A 21957-nucleotide genomic window follows, 5' to 3' on the forward strand; every position below is an offset into this window, starting at 1 on the left:
ACCTATTGTTCCGTATTCCTTGTGTAGCTGAAACTATTTGTGTTGGACTGCAATGTTTGACTTTTTGAACCTTGTTCTTCACTATTTAAGTTTCAAGGTTTAAAGCGTATTTTTGTATGAAGAAGAAAGTTTCTTGTACACATTAAATCAAAAGTTCTTAGTTGAAATAAGAGAATAATCTACTCCTACTACAGATACATCATACATCGCCAAGAATAGGTATTTATCTGATTTTCTTTTCATCTTTTATATGCCATTACGAGAGTATAGGAATATTAATTTGTTTCGGGACTTCGTCTGTATTAAAATCTGTCCCTTCAAAAACAAATTTACCGACGAGCTTGATTTGCTTGAAATATAATAAAGAAAACTTTAACGCCCGCCTCGAAAAATTTGCTCAGTTGTTTTGATTTCAATAATATCAACTTCATTTATACTACTAACACTTGGACAGCTATTGTATATTTTAAAAAATACATAATTAGTGAATTATATAAACGATAAGACGCATTGTATATTAAAAACGCATCAACAAATAAGACATAGCTGAATAAATGGTCCAAAGCGAGAATCGTCAGACTTCGTACCCAAACTATTAATTATCGCGAAGGCGCTTGTTACCATCTGGATGCTTAATTTAAGTTTAATAGGTGCACATCGTAAACTTGTTACTGTGATTATGCACGAACGTAGCAATTGGGGTTAGGAGCTCGCATGTAATTTAATTTATTTACATAAGAGCATGGAGGTGTGACGCGGGACCATCAGATAAATTGCTTAGTTGCACAGCACCCTCTACATACTCCAGTAAACTATTCCCCAGCATGGGCCCTTTCATCTAAATAGACGTACTCGTTATACTATCATATGTATAGCCAACTAGTTCGTCACTGCTATGGTTGCGTGATAAAGGCGAAAGAATTTTTGTAATCGGCCCAGTTGTTTTTGAGACCAGCGTTTTCAAACAAATAATCAAAATCTTCAGTTTTTTACAATCAGTAGTAACCATAGATTTTTAAAATAAAAGAATTATATTTTTTATATAGTCCTGTTAAGGTCCTGTACATTTTTTGGCTATGGATAGATGACATAAATGATGAACTCATCCATCAAAAGCGAAAAAAGGAAGTATGCATAACCCCAATTTTATTGGTAACCATAAAAAAAAACCTATTTGGTTATTGTGTCATGTTCTAACCTTTAAAATGTAATTATACGTATATCTACATAACAATATTCATAACATACACGGTTCAGAATTAATCGGTTGAAATGATTAAGTGAGGCTATAGACATTTTGAGAATTGTATTAAACAATTGTTTAATGGAACTTGGAAGCTCTAGAAATATAATTACATAATTAGTTTATAGTATAAAGTATACAACGTATTTATTAATTTATTCTACCTAAGCGCCGTTTTCTCTTATGAAGACAAAGTAATGCAGACTATGTCAGAATACTCCGACTAATGCACGAACAAAGATGATGGATACACCTACGTCAGTTGCCTAAATATCTGGAGTACTTTAAAGTTATATTATTCTCTGTCTCAAATTATAACGTCAACGGCTGATTAAAAGTGATTATGTAGCAACTTTTATGTTTTTCTTCAATTTTATGGACTCAGTTAGGTTTGAATTATAGAGCTGGTCTCGATGAGAGCTATAAAATGAATCTTAACACCTTTGGAGCCAACATTCTGAAGATCTTTGGATATATTTTACGGAGATAATAAAAAAAAGACTAGAGAAACGAGAAAGGGTGTGCGATGTCGAAAGGAATTACTTGTGTACCAACAGTAAAGGATAAAGTCTTATGGACAAATAAAAGTGATTTTCGGAAACATTTGCCGGGCCGATTGTTATCTGAAAAATATCTGTCTGAATGAAACACCGAAGGGATAGATTAATAGTTCTGGCGGAAAAATTTATTTACTTCCAACGATTTACTTTTAATTTGGAAGACAGTAAATTATGGAAGGATGTTCGGATAAATAATGGCAATTGAAAAACTAGAAAAACGAAACAGTCGGTACTTTGTTTCAATAGATAGTTAGTTTATTAAATGCCTAAATATTTTATTATAAATTTATTATTTTCTGAGGCTGTTCTTAACATATTATTTTGTTTAATTTTCAATAGTTTCAGATAACTTATTTTTACCTGATTACGCGAAGCCTCTTTGTGGCGTTAACGGATGAATGGATTTAAGAGCTTTATTGTTCTTTAGTGAGATTTATTTTAATTGTAAGAGTGATCCATCATGATATAGAAGCAAATTATGTCTGTAAGCCACATGTTCTATAATTAAATAAATAAAAATATAAATACATCAAACGATGATTTTCGCACCAAATTTTTATCTGCATTTTTTTTTCAATATTGTACTATTATAAGTACCTAATACCTAAGTTTTCGCAGTTAGGGATAATATAAATGATTATTTTTTATACCTACGTAGAGTCAAAATACGATCTACCATTTCAGAATTATTTTCGATTTTTTTTGCCATCGTAGTGTTTAAGTATATTTTATTGTTTGATTGAGTTACTGTAGGACGTAGGTGTGTTCAGAAGTCGCTAATCTAACTTAGTGACATATCACACTAGCGGATTGCGAGCGGTTTCAAAGCGGAGCGGGTGCGCAACGAATACGTTGCGGTTGCGCAGCGAATTCGTTGCGGACGCGTGGCAGATGCGCAACGTTTACGTCGCAGTCATGTACACTCATTAACAAAATGGAATCCGTGCTGGTTGTTACTTATAACTTGTGATAGTATAATAATTATGAGATCATTATTTTTTACGAGTTTCATAACATGTTAATGTTTAGGGTATTGTTTTATCTATTAAATCTTGGTCGAAATGCAATCAGATAACTTAATTGCTCATTAAGAAAGTTCATTAGTGAAATAAATGTTAAAGCTCCTTAACTAAAACAGGGCTATCTTATTATTAGATAAATAGCAGTGAATAGAAAATTTTATCAAGCAACCAGCAACTCACTATCACTTTGCTCATAATTAGGTTCACAAAATCTCTTTATAACATACGTTGCTATGGGAGAGATTATACTGGTCAGTCGTTACATACTTTTGGAATGTATGGTACATTCTAAAAGTCCTAGTAATTCAATTTTATAGCACCTTTTTTTAACAACTCCAGTTGTTATTACATCTTTAGTTAACTGTTAAGTAAGTGCATTTCCACAGTACGGTTAAAAAATTGAGTGCTACAGAAACGATGGAAATATTGAATGGAAGTTAGGCAAGGCGGAAGGGCTGGCTTTTGTGCGAGAGTATACAAAATGACGCGTCCGCAACGAATTCGCTGCGCAACCGCGGCGTGTTCGTTGCGCGCCCGCAACGTATTCGTTGCGCACCCGCTCCGCTTTGAAACCGCTCGCAATCCGCTAGTGTGATATGGCACTTAAAGTGTACGTGACTTCATTTCAAGAAGTCGTGACTAATTAATATTATTACACGATTGCTAGAACTTGATTATTATTTTCCACGTCGCTTTTAAACATTTTATGAGGCATTTAAAACGCAATTACCTACTCTGATTAGTTAATTTAGAAGACCAAATACATAAGAACGAATATATTCACAATTATGATACTTCTTATAATATCTCTCATTTCAACTCGTTAATTAAAACTTTATGTAGATTTAAGTATACAAAAAAATAATTTCTAACATAACAATAGCGTAATTTTTCAAAGGTTGTTTACTATAAACGTATCGCTACCACCGCGTCTAATAAGCAGTCAAAGTCGTAGTCATAAGACATATCATAAGACCCTGTCTGTGGTTCTTCAATGTATTGCAATACACGCGCAGTAATTTCATGTCTAACCTACACCATTCCATAAACTGCTCGGTATTCTTTCTAGAAAACAACGTTGTTTTTACGAACCCTAAAAATAGAAAATACGCAATTTGTAGCTTGGTTAACCGCTTTCAAGTTTCACCCAATTCTTAGCTAGTGATTAATCGGTTTAGGTTGAATGAAGTATTCACTCGGCGGAGTACTTACGGTAATTAATATGATAACGAAGATGGATTATTACACGTTTAAGGCACCCTTGTTTTATTGTTTATACATATATAAATGCTGAGCTCTGATTTTGTGAATAGATATTAAGAATTATGTAGATTTTTTAAGGGGTCAGTAGGCCCTTGCGGGATAATTTTATAAACCAACTTTATAGTAAGTAATTTGATTTTTTAATGAAAATAGTGTAAACTTAATTATTCAGGATTTAAAATGAGAAATACACATACAAATATAATATTTCCGTGTTCCGAAATACATGAGGTCATCTTATATAGAATAAACATCATGGCGGAAAATTGTTCATTGAGCTTATACGCGGATTAAACGCAAAAGCAGAACACAGCTAATTACAAGGCTTAAACCTGATTAAACATAGCCTGTTTGTAATTGTTTGTTACATAGAGATTATGAGAATTAAGCTTATTTGGTAATTAAAAAATTTTCCCTATTTGTTTGGGATGAAATATTTTTCGTCATAAAGCGGAGCAATTAGCGGAATTATAACGAACCCTGTTAGCTCTAGATATTGTTTAGGGTTGATGAAAGATTTTATGTCGAGCAATCTGATTTTAAATTAACCCTTTTAATATTCTATATTCAGTGAACCTTTATGCTAGGATCCATAAAAATCTAAATTCAAATTTGATGTCGAGTCTATGACGCCTACGACCTATACATCTATTGTTCTTGATTGAAGCCACGTTGATACGTGTTGATACTCCAATTAAGAATGGAAGCTATATCTTTCACATGAATGTATTAAAAGACGTAGTATAATTTTATGAACACTCATACATTTCATTATAGTGCGTGTTTTATAGCGCTGGTACTTTAAGTACGAAATAGCTAATTTGTCCGGTGAATTAGCTTTTTATTAGGGTTTTTACTGCTATTTTAGTATTGTTGATTTATAAGAACAAAATTTACAACAATATACATAATATATGTAATTAAATAAATGATGTGTTACAATTATTGTTTGCTGAAATAATAATTAGTACTTGAGACTCATGACAATTAACAGAGTAATTTGTCACACACACATGACAATTATCTATCATTGAGATCGTTTATAAACATAATTAACAATATTTTTATGATAAAATACGTTACAGGAGAATATGTGGAGACTAGATACCAGTTTAGTAAAGAATAATAATAGATTACATTTTATCATCTATTAACATGTTATTTAGATTTCTATGTCTACTAACTTACAAAACAAAAGAAAATGCTATAAAACATGCATCTAGATCACGCCTTGATGAGCGATAAGTGTTTTTAAGAACACCTCATTTCAATATCAAAAAGTAAATTTCCATAGAAAAGCTTTCGCAAGTCTATCTAGACGTAAGGTAAGGAATGTTAATATTATTTATGACATCTGAATAATATAAAGTATTGACTCGCCAAACTATTGAATAAAATAGAAAGCAAAGAGAATAATGAATTAACTTTATAAAATCTTTTGTACATAATATATTCGCAATGTTCATTTTGAAGTCTACGTTATTTCATTTGATAAGGACATCACTTGGATACTTTATGTCTTCAATGTTATTTCCACATTTGCAATTTCGATTTGTATTCATTTTTCATCACAGTGCAAGCTTCGACCTCAACAATGAAGCGTTCCGCTTATGCTCCACTTGTTTTTGTTTTTATTTTATATTTCAATATCAGACGATGCGGTCGGTATTACGATACAGAGCTTCGGAGATGATTTATTTCCCAAAATATTTGCATACATTTGAATGGAATAAATTATTTATTAACGTTGTTGATGTCTTCATATATGTATACCCATAACCCAAGTCAAGTGAATGGATTCGGATATGGATAATGAAAAGTTATTTAAAAAATAATGCTCTAGCTTTTATCTGCTTGTTAATTAAATTCAGTTGCTTCTGTAGGAAATGTGCTATGAAGAATAGGTAGGTACTTCATTAATTTTTTTAAATCGTTAGTGTTAAACCGCGTTTTTGGCATATAATGCTTACGATAAAAAAATATATGAAATGTAATCTCAGCAAGAATACAATGGCATGCGAATATAATGTGGGTCTTTGGGGCATGTGGGTACAGGTCGTTCATTTTAATGGTGTTTCATGTCAATTCGTTTTGAAGGAGGGAAAAATGAAACTCGTTATGTACGACTAGAATTAAATTATTTATTTAAAATTATCTATTTACACACATGGAACATACAATAATTTTGAGTTTGGGTAAAAATAAGAATATACAAACCAAAATACCGTAAATAATATTTTTAATAATTTTTAACATTATATCACAAATTTATGTTTAAGTGGTTCGGTCAGTATTGATTCAATATTTTATTAACCTGAAGGATTTGGTTAAATTTCAAGTCAAGTCAATTAATAATAAAAAACCTCCCCGTCATCAAAGCTCATTACAAGAACTGAAATTAAACTGAAACTCCGTTTTTGTTTCGAACCGTACCTACTCCAGTTACTTAATCATTTAAAGTTCGTTAGTGGTAGGTTAGCTTATTCAAACAAAACTTTGCTTTGTAGTGACTGTACGCTATCAGGGACATTGATCATGAGGCATTGTTAAAGTCAACACACAGAAATTATATATATATATTGTGTTAGTGATATAAATATATATATATACTAGCGGTCCGCCCCGGCTTCGCCCGTGGTACATATGAAAAATAGATGTTGGCCGATTCTCAGACTTACCCGATATGCACAGAAAATTTCATGAGAATCGGTCCACCCGTTTCGGAGGAGTATGCAGACTAACATTGTGACACGAGAATTTTATATACATATAAGATATATATATCACTTGTATATACAATAGCTACTTATCCTAATGGTAACATTTATATAATCTTGATTTTATAGTCAATACTTATGCATTACTGACATATAAAACAAACTTCTCCATTAACACAGTATGGATAAAGTAAAAGATTGAAAACAGGTCATGATGTTGGCACATGATTGAACGGTAAACTTTCTATGTACATACCTACAATCTATATATTACCTATACATTAACCCTTTGGAAAGTTATTATGACACGAAGACTTGTAAATATATAATAATAAAATCGTGTAAACAACTTACTATCAATTATTTAAATGGTAACATTGCGATATCGTATCCGACATCTTATCAAGCAATTTATTATCGGAATGCTGTAATTCAAATTCAAGAGTGAGCTGAAGGCGCTTTTGAATTTGAATATATTACCGTTCCAACCTTCCATTGACAGTAAATTATACTACCTAATAATGATATTTCACAATGAGCTTGCTTACGGGCTATCGGTTATGATTCGAATGAGGTCGCCTTAAAATCACAAAGCAAAATTTAGAGAACGACTCGACGCGGATAGTTTAAATTATTAAGTATTGCCTTAAATTAAATAAAGCTCTTGTATGGAGGCACAGTTGAAACATTTCTCAATGTTAAACTTGTTAACGCTACAAATAAGTGCAACGTGTGATAAATTCGAGGCGTAACATTAACTCCATCCCCAAGGTACGGTTCGTGTAATCAGCGAGCTTTTTTGCCCTTATCTTCTCCACCAGCGATCTTGATAAGCCTCACAGCTGGAGCTTCGAAGGCGAGCGAGATGGCGAACGAAGCTAAAAACGCGAGAACTGCATATCCAGCGTATATTGTTATCTGTAACGAGATAAAAATTTGTTACTCGTTTGTCTTGTGAGAACGCGTTTGAGTTTTATTAGGTGTAGCGCGCTATAATAACATCTAGAAAGCTCACTTAGTGGATACTCATCTAATTCTTGCACAAACAAGAACATAATATAATATCTTAACACAATTCTAATTCTTTGTAAGTTTAAGTTGTGTGTATTTAAAATAATTTATGTATGCTTCATAATTAAAGATTCCCGCTTCCTAATTTTATTGTTCTAACTACCTCATTTGTTATTTAAAATATAAAATGATGTCTAATAATTTACTTCAAAGTGTCAAATAGGTTATCAGAAACATAATCAGCATGGGGTGAGCCGACCCCAAATGGTGATAAACTGGATATTTAAATTGGACAACGGTACACTTGTCGCCGTGTATTGCGAGCCCGCAGCCGCCCACAGATAGAATTGATTTCGCACATCAACATAATCTCAATTTTCAATTCAACTCCCTGTTCCAACGGTGCTGAAATTCTTTGATAACAAATCCAATTTCAGTTGATATGATTGTTACGGAAATTAAACGTGCAGTTTAGTTATTTGATACCTTCCTAAAATCTATTGCTATCATAAAATTTATTAATATAGTAAAATATATTGATAAGCTTGCCACATTTTTTTATGTAAAGTTGCCGTCGCGAATCTGTTGTAGCTTAAAATATTCCGGAAATTTATTCGAAATTGAGATTTGCAATTAATTTATGGCTATTAACGAGCCAGTCCGCGTTTCTTGACGGCGCTCGTAAAACTTAAGACGAGCCTGAGAAATGAGTTTAATTGTAAGTTTTAAATTGCTTTTATAAAAAGTTATCTTACTTGTTTTGAAAATGTTCTAGCAAAGAATAATATTTTAATTTAATTCTTGATAGTTTTACTTATGAGAACATAGTATAATCTCCGTATGTTACGGTAGATAGGAATTAGAAGGGGCTTAAATCCTGGGTCTACATTAACATAGTCTTAAGATAACATATGCCCCACATATTGCGAGGCGAGGAGAGTTTATCGCGTTACGTTCATCTTGTTTATTATGAAAACGGTACCTACTTTAAGCACTTCTTAAATTATTTTCGGAAAGTGTTTTCAGGCTTGCGGTTATTTACTTAGGAAGTCGTTGTAACCTCACTAGTCAGTAGGCTATTGCGGGATAGAGAAATCAATTATGTACAGATTTAGAAATTTCTGAATATACAATAAGAGAGAATATATCTAACGTATTTTTATTTTAATAATATTTGAATAAATATGCATCACATATCCTTTATTACCTTATTTTTATAACATTTCTTACGTGATAGGAATGTGTAGTTTATTTTTTGTATACTATCAACACTTACCACTATAGAGTTTTGCAAGTGCAAAGGTCCATCTAGGAGGAAGGTCGTATACATCATGATGGTCGGGTGCACCAGGTACGCGCAGTAGGTGAGGCGGCTGAGCGGCAGGAAGCCGTTATAGGAGAGGAGCGAGTTGGCCAGGCCCCCGTACCCGCAGCAGCACGCTATTGACACCCAGGCGAGCGCTACTCCCCATCCTGAGAAAGTAAGAGTTTTATACTTATAGCGTTTATCAATGAATCATCAAAAATTCTTTATTGTGCACCATAGACTCATAGAGACAAGCACAAGTAAATATTATATTAAAGGACTTGAAATACACACTCTCCTTCACTCTCTTTGTATAGGTATATTTTAGAGGAAAATGCATAATTTATAAATGTAGAGTTTATTAGGTTAAATTTTTAAATATCCTACTTATGTATTTTAAATTAATTAAATTCTAAATATAATATGTTATTTCTCAATCGGTATTAGGTTATCATTAAAACCACAGATTAAAACATAAGTTGTTTATTGAAAAAGTTCAAGGTTTTAAATATTTTTATGACTCTACATACATATAATAGATTAGACTGCTCGACACGTCATAATATTCGTATATATTAGGTATATCTTTGAGTAATATCAAATAACATTTGTGTACATATTATGTTTACCTTGAAGTGTCTAAACTGCATTATGAAACTTTTAACGCTTTCGCGATATTACCTGTTCTTGTAGAGCTTTCAGTAACTAACTACAAATTAATGTAATGCGTTCATTCGCAGTTAGTCATTTAATATGACGTTTATTTAAAATTTATACCATTTATACTGTGTTATAGAATACAGTGCAATTCTATTAAACTTCACCGAATGTTAAACATAACTTGAATTTAGATTTGAGCTCGCGCCAACTGGGCATTGGCTAACCATTTACGAAAATCGATAAACTTAACATTCTTTGTGATATCATCTATAGAAAAATGTTCTAACAAAAAATACATTTGTTTATTTTACTTAGCTTATATATTAAGGACATAAAGTAAATTAACCAACGTTGTAGGTGTTAAATAAGTGCTGAGTGAAAAGAAAATATAATTCTGGCCACGAAAAATATTAATTTATGTTCTCTGGCTTAGCTTTTATGTTCACGTTGGGAATACAAAATTAGCGAAAGAATTTTGTTATCCGTACTATTTCTAAATAAACATGAACATACATATATTTTTTGTTAACATTGGAACATTTTATTTACGTAGATACATAGAAGTAGATAGGTTTTAGCAGTTTTTGATTGGATAACAACTTATGTGATTATTATCTATTCATTCACATACGTATGTAGTTTATTAAATATTTAATTAAAATAATGCTCATAAACTTGCAACCATAAAAGCAAATATTCTTCTTTAAAAGTGGAAAAGCTTAAACATTTAATATTTAAATTTAATTTAAAAACTTCGCCTAATACACACCTGTATGTCCCACGCTGACGTAAAAAGCAGTGGGCCAAACTTCAAAGTATCCGTCAACCATGCCGAATATGAGGGAGGCGATGATTAGCAGCGACACCGGCCAGCCGATGGCTACCAGCCAATATGGTATCTTCACTTGACATTTCGTCCTATGTAAATACCAACCCACCATCATACCTAAGTGACAAATAATCCTTAAGTTCACTCTGACCTTTAGAACATTTTCGGAACTGACCTAATTTTATTTCATTAACTCCATTTTATTTTACGGATTAATTAACATCTTCCAATCTTACGTTATAGGCACATATTTTTGTGATAGAAAATGCATAAAATATCATAAAATCTGTTTTACGAGCAATGAACCGGCGCGGCGCGCTCCGCTTATTGCTTCGTATGAAATTCTACTTTATCTTTGCCTTAGGTTTATGTTCTCCGGGTTCGTTTCTAATACATTTAAGTGCAATAATTTTTTCAAAATTTTAATCGTACTCAGTGTTTCTAACTTTATATTTATATTCAAACCACATTTTTATACAACAATAATTATGAGTTCTGGTTTTCAAAATATATATGTAGTTACCTATTAGTATATTCAAACGTAGTAATTATAAGGTGAAAAATTGCAGAGGAAAATGCGCAACAAATCGGAATTTATGTAGTTATTTTTAAACCTTTGTTATAGATGGTTATAGCAAAGACGGTATGAGATGAATATTTTAAATATTGAATACATAACACAAGTATTACAAGACCGACATTTCTGTTTTATGTCTACATAAAACTGAAAGTACTCGTATAAACTTACCAACTAAGTAGGGACCGATTCTTGACCACGGCTTGTCATAAAGCGGGTCAAACATCTCAAAAGGTTCCTGTATTCGGGCTTTGTACGCGTGCCACACTGATATGTAGATTGTGGTTACCCATGAGCTCACCAACAATAAAATTAGCGAAATCGTTGCGAATTTCACATGCCTGTCGAAATAAATATTACATTAGATAAATTATTCACAAGGGATAGATTAAAATGTCAGGTCAGGTGCAACGCAACACGCCGCAGCTGACATGGAAATTTACTGCACATTTGCACATTTACAAATACTTACTTAACTGATATTAATAATAGTATAATGCCGACGACGTAAAACTGCGTGTCGTTCGCCATATACCAAGACCAGACCATGCACATGTCTTTTTGTGGAAACAAATTGTTTATGTAGAGAACGTTTCTCCACCAATAGTGGTCACACGTAATGTGGTCAAAGATGGCCGGTTCGAAAACGGTGTTATTGTACGTGTATCGCAACGCGAGCTCGTTTATCCCGATAACAAAAGCGTACGCCGGAGTCAATCTAACCAAGCGATATGAAAGTAGGACTAGGAAAGATCTTATTGTTCTAGAAACTTCTTTCTTAGTATACGCGTTTGATTTCGGCTTATCGAGAATATCCTCGTAGAAGGATTGCTGGCTTATGGCGGATACTGATAGCGCGGAGTTGGTGTAGCCGTTGATGTTCTTGTTGAGGTCCTTATCGACAGCCTGCGCCATTTTATCATTTTTTCTTTTAGTTTTCTTATCTTCACTCCTCAGAAAGAGCACTGTTACTAATAAGCCACTGCAAAATATAAGAATGAGAAGCATGACAACATATAAAAAAAGACTTAAAATATATTAAAAAAGAAACCTTAAAATATTGTTTGTTTTCTCACCTTATAAAGAAGAATGTGTCCACACAATACGAAGCATTGCCGACTGACTGATATAAAAAGTTCCTTTCCGTTACTACTCTCATTTGCTTATTATCAGCTATGTAAAATATTGTAAGGTAAGTGTGGACCATGATTACCCACAATACTGACAAAAATCTGGAAAAGAATAACATCATTGTCATTAAACCTTTTTTGTTTCCATTGCAGAAGTATAAGCCGCATATTAGGGTCAAGATCATAACACCAAGCTGGCCAATTGCGGGTTGGCAAATGTCGTGTGTGGCCGTAAACAATTTGCAGATATACATATATACATATATTAAACCATACGGATATATGGATTTTCAATAAAAGTTACCTCATGCCATGCAGACAGGTGAGTGCTCCATCATTTGGCCGACGTGTACTCAAGATAGCCCGACCGTTCGATAAAATTGAAAACGAAAGTAATACTTCTGCCCATACACCTAGAAACAAAATATTATAATATTTCCTCATGGTTCAAGAAACACATTTTCCTTGATATGAATTATAACAAAAACTGTTTGTGAAAGGCTATTCTGAAGTTTACTTAAGGGGGAGATATTACGTATAACAATTTTGTAGTACCTATGTTTTTTTATTTAGGACAGGTTAATAAAAATATAATAATATTTACGGTAAATAAAGTCACCATTCTTACCACATCTTTCGCGTTTTAGGTCGCGGTCTTTATTTTCCTCTTCAATTGAGTCATTGCAGTCTGTTGTTTTTGCCTGTAAATTTCACAAAGAAGAGCATAACTTTAGTTAAATATTACAAATAATATATTATTCGAGAAATTTGAGAATATTTATTTTAAAAAAGTTGTAGACCGTATGCAAGGCTACATTCTAAGAACAATGGATATTAATAATATTACTTAGGGTATGTAATAATAAGCAAAAAGTATCACATAGATGTAACGACTTTATCAAATTAAGCGTTCCATAAATCGTACATATTTAACAAATAAATATATATACAGGGTGTCCCAAAAAGTAGTGATGAACGGAAGCTGGGAGGTAGAGGACCTAAAGGGCTATCCGAATCACCCCCATGTATGTTATGCGATTTTTCGTATTTTCGGAGTTATGACGTTTTTTTCAATTTTTCACCTATCGCCGAGTACGGTGATATTTTCACTCATGGTGACGTCAATTATCGCGGAAGGTGCTTGATTTTTTTTGTGTGCTAAGCTGAAAGATAGGCCAATTCAGTATGGTAACATTTACTATCGTTAGATCTTTGAATGGAATAAAAAAAAGAATTAAAATGCCAAGAAAGATAAAATTACCCAGTATGTTCTCCACTTCAAGGGCCCGTAAAAAAATAAAATCACATAAAAAAAGTTTTCCATTTGGCTTTTAAAAACTTGCTCTATCTATCAGGTAGCTACCCTGAAAATTTCATTTTATTATTCAGAAGGCTTCAATCGAAAAATTGAAATCTAAATGAGGTAAGTGCAAAAATTGAATTAACATGATGATTAATAAAAACAAATTAAAACCAATAACAAGGTGTTTAATTACAAGAAATTTTTAAAATGACCCCGCTATTGCTCAGTGCAAGTGCGACATCACCGTAAAAAGTTGTCTTTTAAATGTCTGAATGCCCTTTTATCATTTTTAATGGTTTCTTCTGCTACTATGAATTTCCAGGTTATTTCGTTCAAATTGTGGCAGTCTCTCGTCTTTGTAGTATCCCCACGGAAAAAAATCAATAGGGTTTATGTCCGGGGACCGTCGAGGCCAGGCTAAAGGGCAAAGATACCCTGAAAGATGGATTGGTCGTTGCAGCCTGCGCATGCGCTGGTGACGCCTGCCTTAAAGCCTGGCTTGCACGGTCCCTCGACCTAAACCCCATTGATTTGTTTCAATGGGGATACTAAAAAGACCTCGGCTACTTGAGAGAATGCTACAATTTGGACGAAATAACCCGGAAATTCATAGTAGCAGAAGAAACCATTAAAAATGATAAAAGGGCATTCAGACATTTAAAAGACAACTTTTTACGGTGATGTCGCACTTGCATTGAGCAACAGCGGGGTTATTTTAAAAATTTCTGGTAATTAAACACCTATTTATGGGTTTTAATTTGGTTTTAATGATCATCATGTTAATAAAATTTTTGCACTTACCACATTTAGATTTCAATTTTTCGATTGAAGCCTTCTGAATAATAAAATGAAATTTTTAGGGTAGCTACCTGATAGATAGAGCGAGTTTTTAAAAGCCAAATGGAAAACTTTTTTTATGTGATTTTATTTTTTTATGGGCCCTTGAAGTTGTGAACATACTGGGTAATTTTATCTTTCTTGGCATTTAATTCTTTTTTTATTCCATTCGAAGATCTAACGATAGTAAATGTTACCATACTGAATTGGCCTATCTTTCAGCTTACCACACAAAAAAAAATCAAGCATCTAGCGCAATAAGTCACGTCACCATAAATAAAAATCTCATCGTACTCAGCGATAGATGAAAAATTGAAAAAAATGTCATAACTCCGAAAATACGAAAAATCGCATAACATACATGGGGGTGATTCGGATAGCTCTCTAGGTCCTCTACCTCCCAGCTTCCGTTCATCACTACTTTTTGGGACACCCTGTATATTTTTTTTATAATACTCGCATTGTCTTACCCTTAACATTATTCTCTTTCTATTTACTTAATGGACAAAAGCTGCTTTGAGAAAACCTTTCATAGAAAGCTTCTTTTAGTGCATATTTGTACAGTCTATAGTGTTTAGTTCTTGAAATATGCGATTTTACGCAACATAGCTGCTATATGAATTCATTAAAAATAACTATTGTGCACGTATTAAGTTTTTAGTATATAAATCTTCGTTTACAAAGTTATCATTGTGCATTTGTGTAAACTGCAATGCACACTTCGCACAAATCATTATGTTCGAATGTTGTTACCCGGCTTTATGTTTTGTAACTTGTTTTATTTTTATATAATATCATGTCTACATCTTATTTTTTACACCATAAACGAAAAGAAGGAAAGTCTCGCTTACTATATATATTTATTCATTAAGGAAAGCCGAAAGAAAGCGAAATTACGTCAAAATGCAAAGACCATTAAAAAACTGTTAATTGTCCCGTGTTATAAAGCTTGATCTGTGTCTTTACTATAAATTAGCAAAATGTGTTTAGCCGCTTTGGCGTAAAACTTGAAACATTCTAAAACATTATACGTATAGTGTATGTACGCTTTAGAAATAAGCGACTCTAATCTTCAATGAAGAGTCGAGGTTTTCGTGTAAATCGATAGACTTAACGAGCAGTATTCATCGCTTTGCACGTAGCGTGTCCCAACTTATCGTATCCGCCCTTTAATGCCATCCAGCGGATCAGTCTATACCCATATGCATGTAAAAAGCTTCAGTATATCAAATAAGAGTGATTTGATTTCCAAATTAAACACGTTAGAAATCTTTGCTTGCAATAAATATTTATTTCTACACCCAACTAATTCTGAGCGGTGTGTTTACGCTCTTATAGATATCACATAAGATTATAAACAGTCTTTTTATTCTCTTTATAAATAACTTACCGGCTTTTGATTATTGTTAGCTTGCTCTAGATCTTGGCGTTGCGTGGATCGGTAGCGGCGTTCGAGGCGGCCTTCATACAGGGAAGCTATCAGCATCCATAATGCCACCGCAAGTGTGACAGCCCTGTGTATGAGCATTTATTATTAGCGGTGTAATTAGTACGGCTGTAATCTGGCAATTACTATAGCTATGGGCAGCTAGGTATGGGTAATGTAGTTTGTAATATTCAGACTATGACTAATTAAACTTTATTTATGCTTATGGTACAGGTATTGAAGCAATTTTTTTTCACTCTGTTCTCAATTAATAACGCGATAGCATTGAAAACTATATAAAGCTATATATTACAAAGGTTTTGTGAGAAATTTTTAGCAAGAATATTTGCATATTGCCTACAGCTATGATGCCTCCGTTAAAAAAGGTCTCTATGAAAATCGTGTTATTTTTTGGTAAAAATATATCTTGTTATAATAATTTACGATTGAATAATATTAGAAATCTTATCCCAAATATTATCTGTGGCATGTCAGATTATACCGCGACTGGATTGCTCAGATTCCATGAAAAGGTTGTAAGCGGTATGGTAATTGGGAAAAATTGGAGCATAGTTGTAGCGTTATGAGGAAAAGGGAATGTGTTATACACGTGTGCTTTTTACCTTGAAGCTTCACATTTTTGTTTGAAACGTAGAAAGAATTTATCGGTATACCTTTTACTTCAAAACAAAACTTATGTCGTGTAAAATTGTCACTATTTTGTTGTATAAAAAGTTATTGAAAACTTTACAACTGACAGCTTGATATAGTTCACTGCTGAGTCTGCCAAGTTCATAAAAGCCACGAAGCAAGTTTTCCGTAAATTAGTTTATCAAATATTATTAAACGTTGTGGTTTCGTGACTTACCCAATTTCGCTTAATTAAAGCTCTATATAATAATAGGAAATATGTATAAGCCTTTTTTCATCGCATCAGTCAACCGGATAATGCAAAAATATTGTAAATGTTCGGCTAATATACCAACAATAGCAAAAAGGTTGGTATTTCATTTATTTCACAATCTTCACAAGGCTAAAGGATATGTGTTCTAGAATTTAGAGTCCCACAAGGTTAACATTAAATAATTAAATGGTGATCTAGATTCTAGATTATGATCTATACAAGAAGGCTATTAAATAAGTTATTATTAAACTAGTTCAATGTGTTTTTCTTGTCAATCACAAGATTTCAAAAGTTGTTCTAAGTATTTCAAGTGTTATTAAGAATTCTTTGTGAGAAGTTAATTGTTTTCATTATGTTAACGTAGAGAACACTTAGTAAGAACGAAGTTTTGACATTTTTATTTCGCAAGTCAAACTTTTATAAACGATTAAATGAAGCATTAATCAGATTTTATTAAGGTGTATTTATAATTCTTTCGTTTTTAGGGTTCCGTAGCCAAAATGGCAAAAACGGAACCCTTATAGTTTCGTCATGTCCGTCTGTCCGTCTGTCCGTCTGTCCGTCTGTCACAGCCGATTTACTCGGAAACTATAAGTACTACAGTGATGAAATTTGATGGGAATATGTGTTGTATGAACCGCTACAAAAATATGACACTAAATAGTAAAAAAAAGAATTGGGGGTGGGGCCCCCCATACATGTAACTGAGGGATGAAATTTTTTTTTTCGATGTACATACCCGTGTGGGGTATCAATGGAAAGGTCTTTTAAAATGATATAAAGTTTTCTAAAAAACATTTTTCTTAAAGTGAACGGTTTTTGAGATATCAAGTCGTAAAAAGTATGTCCCCCCCCCTCTATTTTTATAACTACGGGGTATAAAATTCTAAAAAAAATAGAGGTGATGCATGCTAATTAACTCTTTCAACGATTTTTGGTTTGATCAAAGTATCTCTTATAGTTTTTGAGATAGGTTGATTTAACTGTAATTTATTATATTTGCTGCTACGGAACCCTTTGTGCGCGAGCCCGACTCGCACTTGGCCGGTTTTTTTATTTATTATTTTTTATTTTACTTTTACATTTGTATACGTATAAAACAAACGATTTGTAAATCGATTGATAGGTATGAAAATCCATTACGCAGTTTAATTATTATCGAAAACTGGACGCAAACTGTGATCGATTAGTTTCCACAATGGGTTGGTCTATAGGTATAATGTATTGTGAGCATGTTCCGAACAGCGCTGTCGAATATTGACAAGATAGTTCCATTGAAATAGTCTTTTTATTTACTGACATTCTTGTACCAGACATGTGTTACCGAAAAAGAGAAATTCTATACAATTACTAACGACATGTTCTTCTGAGTTCGGTAACAATATAAAATATAAATATACAAGACACTATAACAAAAGGAGAAATACTTTCCAATAGATAGAATAATGCTTTAATAGTATATGAAATTGTGCAATATAATGTAACAATGCACGAGAGAGTTATTTGTTTCCAATAAATATTCTCTGCTTTCATGTGTTGAATAAAATAAAAAATCTATATTTAAATATTTTCCTAAATAGTTATCATTGCTACAAGAGTAAACTATATTAATATTAAAGTATTTTACCTCATTATGCAAATTTCCCACAAACCATATCAATTACCCATGTCCTCGTTAGATAGTCGAGTCTAAGTTTCAAAATATCTAAGGATGAAAAACTCATCCTATAATTATTTATCTAATTCAAATTTAGCTAATTATTTAACATTTTCCTCATAAAGAAATGTTTTATGAGTACGTAGATGTGTAGAATGCGTGTCGTAGCCGAGATTCGCAAAGCAAGCTACGTAGGCTCGTAGATCGCGTCTGTAGATAGCGGAATTTTTTTGCGGATTGGCGTGCAATGAGGTCAATGACTGCTTGCGTAAGAGATTTATGAATATCTTTAGATATACAAATAATATTTACAGGTATTATATTATAGGCATTCTTCTATTTAGCATACTTTTTAAATTATTATATAAATAACTTGACGTAAACATTTCATTATTCTTTCTTACTTAACCTTTGCTAGAATGTATTGTATCCTTTACCAGAATAATCTGATTGCAACTAACCCCAAAATATGCGTCTTAAAGTCCATATAAACATTATACGGGCCAGGCACGGCTCGAACGTAGAGCGTGTGCGCGCTAGCCGCAATGCCGGCCGCCTGCGCACGGCCCGCCGCCGCCCTCTCTGCAGCAAGCAAGATGGCGTGCGTCGCACTGCTGTTGCACGATAGCGGCATGCATTGTCCCACCAGCATTGACCTTGTCTGCAACACAATTGATTTCATCAGCTTTTTATAGCTAGCATCGGTTATTTGGTTTTTTTTGCATGAATAGAAGGCACGTGCATGAAGTTTTAGGCGCCGGTAGCGGTAATACTTCCTATAATATGATTATAAACTTTTTTGTGTTCTTTGGTAATAAAATAAAAACGAACAATATATAATATATATACTTGATTGATTAATTTCAGTTCATTTAATCTACTTTGTTGCTCATAAACGTATCCATTACCTAAGAAATGAGGCGGAAAGTTTAATCAATACTGTTCAAGTGTGCGGTAATCAGAACTGCGAACGCACATTAGGTTAGCGAAAAAAGTAATAAAAGTCCCCTCGATAGCGTTATATAGCCTCCATGAGGTCATAATGAGGTAATTAAGGGAAATCATTTTTCTATTTGTGTATCACTTATGGCAGGTATTGAAAATCGGTAATCGATATACTGCATATATCATTTTCATTATTATGTATGGCATCTTTTCTTTTTATAGTGTTTTCAAGTACCCATTTATACTGATCATGATGATGATGATTATAATGTTAGATACAGAGAATTAATTATAGTATATCTGTTATAGGCAAACTCCGAAGCTCCGGCGCTCCTAGGTTGGACTGGTCAATCCTCAGGTCAGACTGAATGACTTAGTCAAAGCCCAAACAAATGTAAATTTTCGGCCTTTGACTAAACAATTTTCGTCAAACCTGGGAGAGACTAATTTGGTCAGGGAAACGTCAAAACACAATTTTATTAAATCGGGGTTTGACGAGTCAAACTCCGATATAGGTATGAAGTGTCTTATCTTCGTATATTTGGAAGCATTTTATCATTTAAGCAGCTTTCAAGTCTTAAGAACCGCTTAACTCTGCCAGTTCTGACACCTGATTGGTCAGCTTACGTGATTTTCACTTTTATATTTGAGATGCTTTGAGAGAATGCCGTGTGGCATTAGGCCCGCCTTTTGTACGATGTGCAATAAAGTATAAAATAAATAAATAAATGCTTTGGAATATACGGAGGTTAGTTTGTATAAGATTAAGTATAAAAAAATAACATTTTTAAAATTTTGATGTTTATTGTTTTAATAATTTCTTAAGTAATTAAAATGAAAAATTAATCATTTTTCTGACATGGTGAGGCATTAACTTTAATGTTAATTGTTTTAATAATTTCTTAGGTAATTAAAGTGACAAATTAAACATTTTTCTGACATGGTGAGGCATTAATGTTAATTGTTTTAATAATTTCTTAGGTAATTAAAATGAAAAATTAATCTTTATTCTGGCATGGTGAGGCATTATGACATTTAGAATTGCACAATACATTAGACCTTTTACATTTGCATAATTTTGAAGAGCAAGAGGAACACCGCGGTCCGCAAGAGACATTATGAACCTGTTTAAACATGTTCAGATCAACGTTTGACCGAGAATTGCAGTCGCTTCTAGGATTGACTAGGCCAAAACCGAAACAGAATAATTTACTTTCGACGTTTGACTGAAAAGTTAGGAGCTCCTGGGTTTGACTAAAAATACATCAGGCAAAGGGCGAAATTGAAATGTATTTCGGGGATTGCCTGATGGCTTTGGCCAAACCTAGGATAAACCAGTCCTTCCGCGAAGAGACTGTGTATCGGACTTTGACTATAACATATCGACAGTAATTTTTATTACATTGTAACAAGTTAATCTATAGACTGCTGTCAATAAATGAAACATATTTTCAGTATGTAAACGATCATGAATTTATTCACGTACGTACTATTAGACCTAACTAAACAAACATCCAACTCTCGTTATAACAAATACCCGTAGAGATCATGCAAATATAATAAAAGGAAGTAACACGAACCCGCGACAGTTTGGGATCACTACAAGTTACATAAAAGGTTCGCGTTCATACACTTTCGCGGCAATTTGCAAGCGAGTAGCTTCCCAAAACTTTTATATTAAAAGTTCTATGACATCGCCGCTATGAGTGCGACCGTCTAGAGCCGGGCCAAAATGTCACAGCCTTAACTTTGTGAGCAAGTTTGTTCGTAAATGGCCTGATGTCAGCTGTTTTAAATATTTTATTATCCGGCAATAACAATAACGATATACATAACGTTTGAGCCCGACGTAACGGTTTAATAAAACCGACGCTAAAGATATATTTGTTTCAGCTTATGTACTATGTAGTTTAATGTAGCGATGTTTAATAATATGATTGTTTGTATCAAATTGTAATATACTATATATTAGATTATATAACGATGTTGTTTATTTAGCTCTACCATAGAACGATGGATTTTATACAAGTAAATTTTTAAGTAGCATTTTTAACCCGAGGCTTTCATATAGCCAAGGCATCTGATGTTAAAAACATAACAAAGAAATATCATAAATTCTTGTGCTTTACAAATATTTTATGTTCGAGTAAATGTTGCTTACATAGTAGATTCTCGTGTAGAAAGGATGACATGAAACTTTTAGTAGTAGCTATGTGACCTTTACATCTGATAATCCTACGTTTTTTCCCTTCGTTTAATCGTAAATTCGCCGGGGAGATCGTGACATTTCCCTATTTTAAATTAAATTTCAAACCATTTAAACAATTACTTTTCTGGAAAACTTATTTTCTAATGGAAAGAGTTTTATTACTTATCCCTGATAAACATTATAAAACGAAAACAGAGTGGTTCGTCTTCTTGAACGTTTTTACTGACTACCTACAGTATTCCCTCCACGTATTGCAACGATACAAGTACCTTTGTTTTCGTATTGTAAATGCAGATTGTCAAATATATGTTTAACTGCAATATCTGCTATGGTATGGAGAGTCGTTTGAAGGTCAAAT

At 33.0% G+C, this 21957-nt stretch overlaps 1 protein-coding gene across 1 annotated transcript in view; it reads right to left on the bottom strand.

The window, feature by feature from the left end:
- Positions 1–6204: 6204 nt before the first annotated feature.
- Positions 6205–21957, bottom strand: part of LOC149909593 (nose resistant to fluoxetine protein 6-like) — a 40979-nt gene continuing 25226 nt past the window's right edge. Inside the window, exons 4-13 of the mRNA XM_090119639.1 lie at positions 18907–19106; positions 15849–15972; positions 12947–13019; positions 12623–12731; positions 12265–12420; positions 11661–12170; positions 11360–11529; positions 10552–10728; positions 9093–9289; positions 6205–7723 (exon numbers count right to left, since the gene is read on the bottom strand). Of these exons, the coding sequence (XP_089975765.1) occupies positions 7592–7723; positions 9093–9289; positions 10552–10728; positions 11360–11529; positions 11661–12170; positions 12265–12420; positions 12623–12731; positions 12947–13019; positions 15849–15972; positions 18907–19106 (1848 nt within the window). The 3' untranslated portion in view covers positions 6205–7591. The remainder of the gene's footprint in view (positions 7724–9092; positions 9290–10551; positions 10729–11359; positions 11530–11660; positions 12171–12264; positions 12421–12622; positions 12732–12946; positions 13020–15848; positions 15973–18906; positions 19107–21957) is intronic.

This window comes from Colias eurytheme, chromosome 3, assembly GCF_061535395.1.
Source record: "Colias eurytheme isolate Ceu_HAF_F1 chromosome 3, ilColEury1 Martin Lab GWU primary, whole genome shotgun sequence".
Taxonomy (NCBI): domain Eukaryota; kingdom Metazoa; phylum Arthropoda; class Insecta; order Lepidoptera; family Pieridae; genus Colias; species Colias eurytheme.